Source organism: Brachycentrus maculatus, unplaced genomic scaffold (assembly GCF_059751285.1).
Source record: "Brachycentrus maculatus isolate JH-2025_06_01 unplaced genomic scaffold, ASM5975128v1 h1tg000153l, whole genome shotgun sequence".
Taxonomy (NCBI): Eukaryota; Metazoa; Arthropoda; class Insecta; order Trichoptera; family Brachycentridae; genus Brachycentrus; species Brachycentrus maculatus.
This window is the reverse complement of record NW_028280906.1, coordinates 1426799-1440904: the sequence shown is the minus strand read 5'-3', so window position 1 is coordinate 1440904 and position 14106 is coordinate 1426799. Positions and strand designations below refer to the sequence as shown.

Genomic DNA, 14106 nt, shown 5'->3' with positions numbered 1-14106 from the left:
TTTGAAATATTCATTACAAAGCCATATTTTATCATTTTGACGAATTATGTAAATATAGATTGTAATTACGTAATTGCGAACATTGTTTCGTCTAATAGATTTTGAAAAAAATATATAGATCCGTGAAGAAAGGTGCCAGAACGCCATTCCACCGCGTTACATGGAAAAAAAAGCCCTGTACGTAACACACAAGAGCCATAACTAATTTTCACTTCAAAAACATGGCACTATGCACTAGCAGATTTTGTTGTTCATTATAAGTTTGTTAGCGGTAGGAAGTATGTAATCTGATTCTGAACCACTTTTCCGATTAATTTGAAACTTTACAGAGGTTAGCTAATATTTGCAGTAACTTTGTCTTCCTGAAAAATTCAGTTTATGTGTTAAATGTTAAATCAAACACTGATTTTTGAGTCTACTAATTCAAACCTTATAATTGGAGTTCAATTTTATATCTCAAATGTGGCACATTTTATAAAATAAAACTAAAACTTTTTCAACCATTTTTAGTTTCGTTACATTTCTCCAACCGGTTTCGACAAGAACCTTGCCACAGGCAATATTGAAAAAAATCTAAAGATAAAGATAATGTTTTACATAGATCGGGAATCTATAAACTTTCTTGTGAAGATTATTTAGTGTTCTCTAAAGGTAAGGCGATACGTAATTTTGCAGCTTGGCTGGTTTTGTCTTCTTCTAACCCTTATCCACACCCAATGGTACTTAGGGCACTGCATCGTATAGAAGCAGTATTATCTTGATTGTTAAATACACAAAGGAAAGGTGATCAGCCTTCCCCTTAGGTAGTAGTCCAGGGTAATTTTAAATAAATATTAGACTGAAAAATCACTAATATTTATTTTGAACCTCTTGGGAATCAAATCTGGAACCTCCAATAAGGTAGCCTAGCGCGCTTACGTCTAGGCGCGGGCGGGTGTTGTGTTTTTTTTTTTAATATTAGCAATGTGATAATCGTTTTGAAATAAAAGAAACCAGGAAGTTCTTTGATTATAATATACAAATATTTATTAACAGTAAGTAATAAGGAACATGCTTGTATATAAAAAGATTTAAAAATAAACAAATTAATATCAAAGAATTATCGTTCATTTTAAACATAAGAGATACACAAGTCATTAGAATAAAAGTGGCATAGATCTATAATAAAATATTTTTGAAATATTTGATCAACATGATTTTATACAAATTGAAATTATAAAAATATATTCATTTTTTTATATATTTTTTTTTTTGCATAAAATTTTTTATAATATAAAAAATGTACAGAATAAAAATTATGAGATTTTAAGAAAACATTTTACATTTTCGAGTCTTATCTAATACAGTAAAAGTAATAAAATCTTCTAACATACAAGGACATAATATACAAGACTATAAAACATCAGTTCGCAATTTTATAATTCTTATAAAATAAACTGAGAACGTATTTTTCTTTTTTTTGTGCAAAATTCTTAAAGTATAAAAGGAAAACCAAAAGTTTTCAATCCACATTTTGTCAAAGATTAAAATTCGACCTCCACTTCATCATTTTTGTACAAGAGAGTTTGGAATGTCGTCAAAAAGATGGGAAATGAACAAGGGAAGGGAACACTGAATTACTTACACAGGTACATATAAATTGGTTTTATAAAACATGATAACCTAGTTGAAGGTGAAATGATGGCATGCATTAACAAAAACATAAAATTAATTTGGCAAAGCGATCATCTTGTCACGTATTTCAACAGCCTTTGAAAGAATGATGTTTATATCCATCGGGGGGAAGTTTTGTAAAAGTTTCACCGTAGTCGCAAAGTCCGATCCGAGGATTTGGTCTCTCAGTAATCTGCGTGCAAAATAAAATAACTGTTGAAACGTTTAACTATTACCACTCTGTAGGCCAGACATTCTGGCCCGTATGATTCTAGTAGGCAGCTCCGTGGGCCACAATGTCTGGCCCGGCGCCGGTATAACTTTAATCACTGGTTTCTCTATCACCCAAGTATATTTTACCAAAAGATATTTCAGATAAATACAGTTAATCTTAATTAACATGGTCATACGAATTGCCAGACAGAGTGTCCTAAAATTAGGGAACCAAAATATTTATTTTAATGGTAGAAAAACGTCGCATTTTTTTGATCAGAGTAGCTGACAGTTATGAGAAAAAATGGTCAGAGTGGAATGACTTGGCCATTATAAATAACCAATTGAATATAACTTCAAGTTTGCTTTAAAAAATATTCCCACCGTGATTCCTTTATCTTCATTCTCTCTCTTTCAAAAAATAATAATTTTTGCTTTGCATGTGTCTGAAGGATTTTTCTGAAGCGGGATTCTTCTACGCCTTTAGCAATAGTTCTTGCATATTTTAGATTTTTGTATGTATTTGATTTTATTTTAGTTTTGATTTTAGTTAGTAATGTATAAGTTAATTTAAAATAAATAAATTGAATTGAAATTGAATTACGAAAGCGGTAGTCATGAAATAGTGTATTTAAGTAGAATTACTAAAAGTGAAAGATGAATAATAAATAATTTATGACTTTATTATAGTTTTAGACTTTTTAGTTATAAAATCAGGCAGCCGACATTAACAATCGACTAAGGATGTGAAAAAAGTAAAAATTTATTACAATAAATACTTACACAATCATTGCGCAACAAACACAGATGAGGAAGTCGAATCTATCCTTATCAGCAAACAAAGAATCCCATATTCTATCAACTTCAGGTAATGAGAATTCCTGGGACAGAAGCAGTGTTAGCCACCTAAAATAATAAACACTAAAATATTAAGCGCCCTTATGAAGAGGTGTCTTACGAAAATTCTGTGCTTAAAAAAAAATTTTTAAGAATAAGAAAGGAACTTCTTCAAATTACGTAATTTTTTTATATGAAAACAGGGTTAATTTTCATTTCAAATTTACATTTCATAATATTCTCGGAACTTTTAGTATGAAATTTGGATGTGTAGTACATATTTACTTTGTGATTTATTTATAAGTATAGAACAAAGAAAAGATAGTTTGATTAGATAAATGGGGTGAAAAATGAAACATACAACAATATTGAACACGGGAGAATGAGATTTCGTTACCTAAAGCTGTAGTACTGTGGCTTGACATCCAATGCTTTGAGATGCTTCCAAACCTCTTCATCGTAAGTGAGGACGGCCTGTTCAAATCTCCCCATCATTTGGTTGATTCCTCCCTTTGTCTCATCCAAGCTTTTGATGAAAAAATCTCTTATTTCACTCATTAAATTTGTGAAACAGAAAAAGCAGTCAGCCTCCGCAAATTCTGTAATGATAAAAATCAACATTTTCTTACAACTGTATATGTAAATTGGGTATGATCAATCAGAATATCAAATTGCTATGCCTTCTCTAAAAAAATATTTTTTCACTTGCAAGGTCAAGTGAATTATAAGTTTTGCTACTACATCATACTTGTCTTCTATTTGTCCCTTACTGATACCCAATTGGGTAGAGGGATAAGATAATATCAGATAACACAGCTTTATATTGATCATATTTAATTACACAAAACCAAGGTGATTACTTTTACACAGGCCTAGTCCGGGGTAATGATAGTTATTTAGTTAACAGGAAATACGGTCCAACCGGAAAACAAACCTGGGACTAAATTCATGGCAGTCAAAGGTACTTTATAGAGCTCTTTGAAAACCTGTTCCAAGTACATATTACGTACATTTACTAAAAAATTTAAAATATATATACCTCTGAACTTGACGTCAGGATCTACAGCAAAGGTGTGGTAAATTGGGCCAATGATTTCATTCATCCCTTGAACATAGCCTTGACCAGGATTCAGCTTGGCATAAAGAAAGAGAATCCTCTCCACCACTTCCCAGTGTGCTTCGTTCCCTTCACTCATGGGGTAATAATCGCCAGGCTCATATCTAGACTTAACTGAGCATTTTGCGAGCTAAAATAAAAAATCCTCATTACTAAACTCAAGCATGACTTTGGTATAGGTGTGCTGAACAAAATATTATACAATAAGACCGCTTAACACTGTTTCACAATTATCCTCTAGTATTGGGATTCCGCGATACTGGCATGCAGACCCACGGCGCATTTGTTGTCATTACAGTAGTGTTAAGATATAAGTTAAGTTGTCCTCATTTAGCACTGGATCTTGTCGGAAGTTCCAGTACTAAATGAATCTGTGTTAAACGTTTTATAGCTTAACCTTTTGAGTAGTAAGATATTATAGACACTTTTAAACATCGCTTGTTCAGTCGGTAAAACATGTAACTAGCCGATAAATGATTTGATTGTGTGTATCATCAATAGATGGGGTTAGTATTCCAAATCCTGACATAATCTAGGAATATTCAAGAAATAATCACTACGCCCCAAACGTGGGTCACACGCTATCTGACCTGTAATGTATGCACGGAGAGGTTAGTAATTAAGTTTTTTTATTAGCCTGTTTCAACCCGAAACAAATATTAACAAAAAATTCAAGCCTTTTTAATTTTTGGAGACATTTGAGTTAAGAAACAAAATGGAAAAGCTTTATTTATAAAAGAAATGTGTTTGTGAACTATCTTCAGATTTACTTTCTACTCTCAATCTTCTTGTAAACCAGTGGTCACCAATATGCAGCGCGCAAGCCAGATAAGACCCGTCAAAGATTTTCAACCAGCCCTCAAATTTTGTTTTTGAATTGTGAATTCACAACACCTGTATTTCAAGTCATCTTCCGGAATTTGATTAGGTAGTAGGTAGTGGACCCAGTGTAAAAAAAAGTTTGGTATTTGCGATAACAAGAGTTTTTAGTGTTTTGGGGAATTGACCATTTTAGCTCGGATGGAATGTAAAATTAAGGTTATTATAATATAAGAAAGGAAATTTTAAGACAAAAGATATTTTAAGACAATACTTTGTCAACAGTACACCGCATTATTCAAATAATAAATATAAAAATATGTATGTGTAAACTCAATAAAAATATAAATTTTGAAATGACGAATGAAAATAAATATTTAAAAAGAAAATACAGATTACAGTGTGATAATCATTTGATGTCGAAAAAAATAAATATGTTCTACCGCCAGAAATGTTGAATTCGGTACAAACTGTCGCAAGAACGCCATATTATGCAAGTTTAGTACGCACAAGTGTTCATTTTGCAAAATAATAATTTTTATAAGGAATGAAAATTAATAGCAAGTAAATTATGAAATTATTATTTGAATTAAAACCTTTTATCACTTAAATAATACAAATTTTGTTTTTTGTATTTTGGTTTATTAAATACAGTCGAACTCGGTTATAATGAGGATGAAGGGACCGACTGAATTTGCTAGTTTTTTTTTTTAAACATACCTATCACATGAAGTATGTTATCTGAAATGGATTTATACTATCCACTGACACTTCGTAATGGAATTGCATTTTTAATTTATTATTAGATTAAAACCAATATTTTTAGCTTTTCCACTTTTTTATTTGACCAGCGACCGGGTTTCGTCGTTACCGACATCATCGGACTGGTCCAGTCTGATGATGTCGGTAACGACGAAACCCGGTCGCTGGTCAAATAAAAAAGTGGAAAAGCTAAAAATATTGGTTTTAATCTAATAATAAATTATCTGAAATGGTTACATAACACAATATGTCGCAATTGAAACAAAATTCATACAGTTCACAAAGTTCAGTTTTCCTATAAAAAATTTTAAATCCTGTGTTTCTTTGAGTGCAACCATTGTAGCAGTTTCATAAAAATTTCTACGATCACAGTTCTTATTTTTTTTCGAGTCCGTGATATTTTTTTTAAATGCAGATAAAAATGCAATGTTGTCACTGAGAATGATGAAAACTTTTTATATTTTTTGTGCCATGTTCTATTTCACAATAAATTTCCACCTTTTCACGAATTGAGAGACACTTTTAAATATTAGTAGAAATGTTAATAATTCGGGGCTTTGTTTTTAACTGACCTGCTCTAGAATTGATCTGACAGTTTACTATACAATGTCCTCTTAATGTTTACTATAATATAATGTTTACTATACAATGTCCACAGTAAGCATAGAACATACATAATATGGAAACTATCGTAAAAATCCCCGAAACAAGCATGACATAAACTAAAAAATAATTTGTTTATTGTAATAAAGTAGGTCCCTACAGACAAGAAAAAGCTTGCAATTATGCAACATGCAATTTAAACCCACATGTGTGAAACCTTTTTTTATAATTGTCAGTGACAGCACCAATTTAGTACTTAGTGTCATAAACGTAATCCGATCCCGGCGGCATCGTTCTGGTCGGATTTTATTGCTTTAGATTGAAAATGTTTTAAAACATTCAAATATTTACAAAATTAATAAAAAGACAATCTCCTTTTGCTCGCTATAGCCGAGAAGTTGCTTTTTATAACCGTGAATAAAAGTATGAAAATCAAAAACCAAAATGTCAACGAATGTTCCCTCGTTATATCCAAGATCACAATATATACGTGCTAGTAATAACCAAGTTCGACTGTATAACGATTTTTTATTTTTAATTTGAATTTCACAATTCACGATCATTCTAACAACAACAAAAAAACATACGAGCAAGTCTGAAAAGCACATGAAATAATACCTTTCTAAGTCCCAGTCCGATCTTTACTAATGTCTCATATTTGAATGGTGAGTTTTCAATCCTGTTGTGCAGTCTCTTATCGCCGGAACTATAGGCAATCTGTAAGAAGTGTGCAAATACATATACAAGTGTTTCACGTCCATTGGATTACCTATTGGGTGCCAAATGTAGGTGGAATTTATTGATAAAAATAAAACATAATTTGATGTCATTGCATAAATTTGTAGTAATATATTTAATGGTCGCATATTGTTATAAACACAAATCTGTGATGCATCTGCTGACTTTTATAGAAATGAGTTTGCTTTGCAACTATCACAGATAGATTTTTGATTTGACAGTACCCAGGATAAAAACTCCTTTTCTTAGAATGGAATACTGGGATTTAAACTAATTTTTGCTTAAAACATGTTTTATTACTTATACTCATAAAATCAATCTTTTGGAAGCATGAATCTTATTAAAAGCAAACTAAGAAATCGTCTTAATGACGAGAACCTAGAAACGTATTACAAATAACTACATTTGAACATGACTTGATCAAACTTTCAAATGAGATGCAAAGACATTGTTATGAATACCTTACATTCAAAAGATTTTTATCTTTTTTATTTTACATCTCAACATAGATAAGAAGAATAATAAAGTCAGTTTACACACGTGTAACATTCACCAATTCTATTCTAAAAGTTCTATCACTGAACCAAGTCTATGACGGTCTTAAACCCTGTAAATGCCCAGACTACTATGTTTTTTATAAATGTATTAATTATTTAATCAAACACAGATTTTTGAGTCTACTAAATTATATTTTATTGTTAAAAAACACATAATTTACTTATATGTTATATTTCGACATCTGTCTGAATATTATAAAAACTAAAATAATTATGACAGAAAAACTAAGAATGCATATCATATTGTATTATTTATAACACATGTAGTAAAAAAATGTATCTATGAATCAAATATGTAATGTATAAAAAAAAATTATGAACTAAAATAAAATAATTTACACTATACATTGAATAAAGCACTTAAAGATTTCACAGCGTTGTGTAGATATCGATGACATGCTGACTCGAAATAGAATAATCTCTTAACATACAGGTAAGCTTGTCAAATTATTAAATATTTGAGCAGGATAAGTGCCTTTAAATCAGATGAGATGTTGGAAATTAGACATAATGAAACATTTTGGTTTCTTGTTGTGTCGACTTACCCCGAAAATTACAGCAATAAGAAAGTAATTTTGGATATGTACTTCTTCGATTTATTTTTTAAATAAAATATTCAAATAATAAAATATTAAAAAAACATTAACAGTAATATCATGTTAATCATTTCTTAACATTTCCTTTACAGTGCTAAAAACTTCCGTAAGCTTACATATATCTTTACGGGTCACGGTGGGTTCATGAGCTACCTGCATCATTTCAAGATCTCCGAGATCGAGCTGTACGTGTGATAATGAGACACCTCAAGATGCCCCTCAGCTGTTGATGCTTTGCCCCCTTTTCAGCATTCAAAGACAACAGCTGGAGGCGCGTTGCAGGAGCCTGGGTGAGGACCGACATCGGATCCGTGATAGTTCATAAGGAACTGTCACGAGAGGTGGTATTATACATGATAAAAAAAGTGGACATTGGTAACATAAACCAAGCTAGGACACAAAATGCCTAACCCTCTTTTAGTGGAACGGAAGGTCTGCTGATGACAGTCAACAGTCCGCCTTCTCCTGAGGAGTTTTACATGGTTTCCTCCCAGTAATGAGAAAATGCTGAGAAGTTCCTGATGGGCCCACACTAGATTATCCCTCCTGTTCCCAGGACAAATTTAAATAAAAACATATGTATTTGGTTAGAAGAAAAAAAATCCACTTAATGATCTATAAACCTTGTAATAGGTCATATGAAGTCTCCGGTTTTTTTGTTTAGATAGTGTTGATGCCCATATATAAGGCAACACTCACCCGATTGTTTTCAATGAACATGTGTTTAAAAGGTGACATTTTTGGAAAAATATTTTTGTAATTCGTTGGTCGTGTAATAAGTTATATTGATTTAAAAGTGAGTGAAATATCTGAAGAAACACGCAGGGTTATGCTTTTTTATTATAAAAAAGGTAAAAATATTGCAAAAATTGCCTAAAATTTTGTGAAGTGTATGTACGTTGCAAATACTTTGAATGACCCAGAAGTTATCCCGATCCCGTTCCGGAAATTTCGATGTCAAAGATGCACCTCGCAGAAATCTCGCAACTGGTGGAACAAGACCGGCACGCAAGCTGTCAGGAAATAGCGGAAGCACTAAACATCAACCACATGATGAAGTTTGAAAATATTTAAAAAGAGCAGACTACAAAATTCTTTTTGTGCTCAATTTTTGGGTGTAACATGAATCAACGCAAAGAAATTTGAATGACCGAATTTCCATTAGTGAAGTGCTGCTAAAACGCAACAAAATTGAACCATTTTTGAAGCAAATCATTACAGGCGATGAAAAATGGATGAAATATGAGAATATCAAACTCAAACGATCACGGACTAAGGCTGATGACCTGCCACAAACGACATCAAAGCCTGAATTGTCGGCAAACAAGGTTATGCTGAGTATTTGGTGGGATCGGAAGGGAATTGTCTATTATAAGCTGCTGAAACCTGGCAAAACCATCAATTCGGTCCTGTACTGTGTACAATTTGACCGTTTGAATGAAGGAATCCAGAAAAAAATTACCAGAATTGGCCAACACAGAGGGAGTTGTGTTTTATCATGACAGTGCGCAACCACACACATCTTTGATGACTCGGAACAAATTGACGGAACTTGGTTGCGAAGTTTTGATGCATCCACCGTATAGTCCGAATATTGCACTGTCTGATTACTCTTGATGAAAAATTGCCTGACCGAAGCGCCGTTGAAAAACGCTTGCCAATTTTTTCAATGATAAACCACAGAAGTTCTACACTGGTGGAATTATAAAGCTACCAGAAAAATGGCAAAAGGTCACAGATAATAATGGTCAATATGTACTTGATTGAAATTGATTTTCAATAAAGGAAATTTTTGTTAAAAAATGTAATAAAAAACCGCTGAGACTTTTTATAAGACCCAATACATAATAAGCAAGGTAGTGTTAATCCCAAAAAAAAAATTAAAAAACCATGATATGTATTTTGTACACCATATCGCTCACTCCTTTCAAGAACGTCATAAATCAAAAAACTGGATTTTTCAGGAGAACGTTTTTAAAGTTTAAAAATATAATACAATGTGTTAAAAATAAATGCCAAGCAACTTCTTGAACTTTTTACTGTGCAACAGATCTTTTTAGATAAACCCTGAAGGTTTTTTCCCCATTTGAAAAATATTTAGTTTATTTGAAAAAAAAATTGAACAATACGTTTTCTTCAAAATGCAAAAACAACATTTTCTGCCCTGTAGCGGGTAAACATTAAGTTAAAAATATGCCTCTTTTGCTAGGATATAGTACATTTTATGGGCATTCCGAAAACATGCACAACTGAAAATTGACGATTTTTGATTTATGACGTTCTTGAAAGGAGTGAGTGATATGACAATGAAATTTAAAAATGGGAAAAATGTGAATATTCCTAATTGTTGCTTTTATTGACCATAGTGATGCTGAAATGTATCAATACATCGCAAGTAGCCACCATAGCTAGCGTAGCGGCACGACCACCCTGAAGGACGACTTGCATGTTACTAAAAGGATATCGGCAGAAACAGTATGAAGCGCGTGTACTCGAAGCACAACACGCACACACACACACTGAGTAACGTTTGTGTATTGGTGATTTCATCCCCAATTTTTTTACAACTTATTATTTTCCACTGCAAATGAATAACTTTATACTATAATACTTTTCTGCCTCCGTAGCGTAATGGTCAGCACGCTCGGCTACCATTCTGTAGGTCCCGGGTTCGATTCCCAGGGGGGTTCAAATAAATAAGTGATTTTCCACCGTAATATTTATTCAATATTACCCTGGACTGGTACCTGAAGCGGAGGGCTGATCACCTTTCCTTCATGTGTAAAAACGATCAAGATAACACTGCGTTATATGACGCAGTGCCCTATGCACCATTTGGGTGCGGATAAGGGTTTTATTATTATATAATACTTTTATGTAAATACGTAATTGTATTAAGGAGGAATATACAAATTCTGAGCACATATCTATTATATTTTATTCTCAATTTTAAAGTCAAGTTGTAGTAAATACATATCACCGGGAAGGGAAGGTTAATGTCAACTATTGGCACAGTCGTGATATTATAGTATTCATACTATTATTAAATATGCACTGATTTCTTAAGAAGCAAAAGCAGTTTTATTTTTTTATACTGCAGCACATTGTAATTTAAATAAGAAAAACGAAAAAAAAACTGTTTCATACCTCAACACAGGGAAACTCCGTGGCAGATTGGAAGAAGGAGATGTCAGGACAGAGGCGTCTGACATCCTTATCAATTTGAAGAAGTACATCATTATCCTTAAAATAAGTGTCCCAAGAGCTGTTAGGACTCACACTCAGTGGATGATCCTGTTCCCCATTTGGTGGAGCGATCATTTCATCTACAATTTAAAAACACACAAAGTAAATATTCATGAGCTCATCAGACTAGATGACCACCAACTAGTAAATAGGCATGTTTTTGCCCTCACTGACTGCTTATTATTTTAACTTATACTGGACAAATATGTATTGTATCTTTGTGTGGAAAGAAAAGGTAAGTATCGTCAGTCGGATAATGTATTTTAAAATTGGTCATTAATTAAAAGTACTGCTTTTTTACGAACAGTTCAATACTCAGGATGAGGTCATCTTTAGAATGAAAAAAAAAGGTTTTTTATTTTAGTTTTTTTTTTAAATGACACTCAAGATAGTATTTTATAAAAATGAAAATCAATAAATTATCTAAATATATTGACATAATTATTTATACAAATATTATATAGTATGATATTACTTAGAAACTCCTGATACAAGGCCCTCTGGTTTTGCAGTGTTGCAACTCGAGTGGATTTCTCCAAAGGAAGGTAGTTCAGAAGAAGTTTCCAGCAAAATGCTCGAAGCCCTCCCTCATCAGGAATACCTAAAATAAAATCAAGAAAGCACATTATCTTGCAACACATACACATAGAATTACACATGTATGTACAAGCACATGTACAAGTACACGTACAAATACAAGTACAAATACAAATACACATACAAATATACATACACATACAGATACACATATGCATACAAATACACATACAGGTACAAATACACATACAGGTAGAAATACACATACAGGTATAAATACATATACAGGTACAAATACACATACAGGTACAAGTATTGTACATGTACAAGTTCACATACATACAAGTGCACTTACATGTACATATACTCATACACATACATGTACTCATACATGTACACATACTCATACACGTACTAGGCCCACGGAGCTGCCTACTAGAATCATACAGGCCAGAATGTCTGCCCTACAGAGTGGTGAGAGTTATATGTTTAGAATCACACATTAGAAGTCCAGTTTAGTCACATAGGATAATCTCACTTAAGCATAAATAACTCGTATGAATCTCATCTATTGTTTCCCGTGTCAACGCACATGACTTAAATATGCGTATAGAAATATTTCTATAGACAAGCCAATTGAATTGTAACAAAAGATTCTCACCATTGAAGCAGAGTGCTTGTAAGGTTGGAAGGTCAATAAAATCTGCCTGCAATACGTTTTCAAACTCCTTGACTCTGAAAAAATATTGCTATTAATGTTGCCTGGTTACGTAGGTAAGTTGTCCTGACATAAAAAGTTTTGTTTTTTTATTATTCAATAAATTATTTAAAATTATAAAACATATTCACAATAATGCTGCCACCTCGAGATGGGGAACCCTATTCAAACCAAAGTGGAAAAGTTATCATTGTAATATCATACGTTTTGTCAAAATATACAGATAAATAAATGTTATGTTAAATGTATGTCCATATATTTTATTATTTTTTGACATCTCATCAAAGATGAAGAAGAATATGGAAGTCTGGGTATTTACGGGGCTGACTTCCGTCATAGGCTGGTTTAAGTGATCACTTTACACACGTGTAACATTCACCAATTCTAACCATTATTGACAACCACACTATTCAAATTCTTGAAAGTTCCATATATATGAACCAATTTAGAAACCTTGTTCTTGAATCACTAGAACTTCACTAGATACATCTATTGGTGAGATGTAAAGAAGCTTTTTACTAAGCAGAAACTCTTATATTAGTATGTTAGGTCCGAATCCTGGATTATAATCACACACATGAGAAACGCCAGAAAATACCATTTTCATTTTTATTATTTAAGCTTTTAATTTGACCAGATAATTCATTTACAACATTTTGAGTGTGTCCAAATACTTGTTCACAAAAAGCTGGGAGATTAAAGTAATTGGAGATAATCCAGATGTTGTCAACGAGTATTTGGACACACTCAAAATGTTCCATATATTATGTTTGTACTCGCGTTGCCTATATTCAAATAGGATGAGATCTAATCTGAATTATATTAAATATAAAGAAGTAGACGCATCAGCATAACAAAACATTCAGACCATGTATAAACCTTTTCAATAACACAATGTGATAAGCTGTGTGCCAATTTATACAACATGTCGATTCCTTTGTCACCACATACACTGCAATACACGTATTATTAGTATTTTCTACATATGTTATTTACAAGTATAATAATGATAATAAACAGTAGCCTTGATAAATTTTCAATGGCGCCGAAAATAAGAAATGACAAAAAAAAATTATGATGTTAAAAGCTTCAAACCACATCACATGCAATGAGTCCTCTTATTTCTAACTGATTCCAGTATATTATTTAAAAAAATTGTCAACCAATTTAAAAAATATATATGTAAACATCGAAATAAGCGAGCATATGTCAGGGTTCCTTAATGCAACATTTAAAAAAAAGTAATTACTGTTCAAAGGCTTCAAAATTTATATTTACTTAAATTTTAACTAATTTATAAGTTTCTTACCCTTAAAAGTAATAAATAAATAATAAAATAAGTAAATAAAAATAATGTGATGATATTCTTCAAATTTTTATCTTAACATGAAAAAAATTTTTAAAGAGTATATTTACCTGGACTTAAGTAGCGCCATGACGTCGATAACGACGCAATGCTGCCGTAAAAACAATTAATTCCGTACTCATGTACCTCTAATTGCACTTTTAATTAGAAATTCAAGCTAAACACAGAATAATTCAGCTAGGTATACAATAAAACCGATCAAAGATTAACTGAAACCAATGTCGAACGACTAGACACAGACTAACTATTTTATATAAAGACCGCCAACTACCTCGATTTTTTATGGCTAGAAGTGATATTCGCCAGCGGCCGGAAGTGACGTAAACGGCTAGAAGTACTAAGCT

At 32.2% G+C, this 14106-nt stretch overlaps 1 protein-coding gene across 6 annotated transcripts; it reads right to left on the bottom strand.

The window, feature by feature from the left end:
- Window positions 1–1447: 1447 nt before the first annotated feature.
- LOC148308690 (TBC1 domain family member 13) lies at window positions 1448–13999 on the bottom strand. Of its 6 annotated transcripts, none has more exons than XM_088261374.1 (10): window positions 13173–13294; window positions 12786–13069; window positions 12340–12413; window positions 11617–11742; window positions 11043–11221; window positions 6623–6721; window positions 3743–3950; window positions 3101–3302; window positions 2650–2772; window positions 1448–1846 (listed from the first exon to the last, which is right to left on the bottom strand). In XM_088261374.1, exons 5-10 carry the CDS (start codon window positions 11214–11216, stop codon window positions 1708–1710), a joined length of 945 nt encoding a protein of 314 aa, XP_088117500.1. In that variant the 5' UTR covers window positions 11217–11221; window positions 11617–11742; window positions 12340–12413; window positions 12786–13069; window positions 13173–13294; the 3' UTR covers window positions 1448–1707. The 6 variants fall into 6 exon arrangements, with proteins under 6 accessions (XP_088117500.1, XP_088117502.1, XP_088117501.1 ...); XM_088261376.1 differs by having other exon boundaries at window positions 12786–12954; XM_088261375.1 differs by having other exon boundaries at window positions 12786–12954; window positions 13265–13294.
- Window positions 14000–14106: the final 107 nt, after the last annotated feature.

Excerpts from the sequence above, each read along its gene's own strand:
- LOC148308690 (XM_088261372.1), bottom strand. The coding sequence starts at position 13,832 with ATGGCGCTACTTAAGTCCAG. Across the intron at positions 12,414-13,812 it reads ATGGCGCTACTTAAGTCCAG|AGTCAAGGAGTTTGAAAACG; the intron begins GTAAATATACTC and ends ATATTTTTTCAG. Across the intron at positions 11,743-12,339 it reads ACAAGCACTCTGCTTCAATG|GTATTCCTGATGAGGGAGGG; the intron begins GTGAGAATCTTT and ends ATTTTATTTTAG.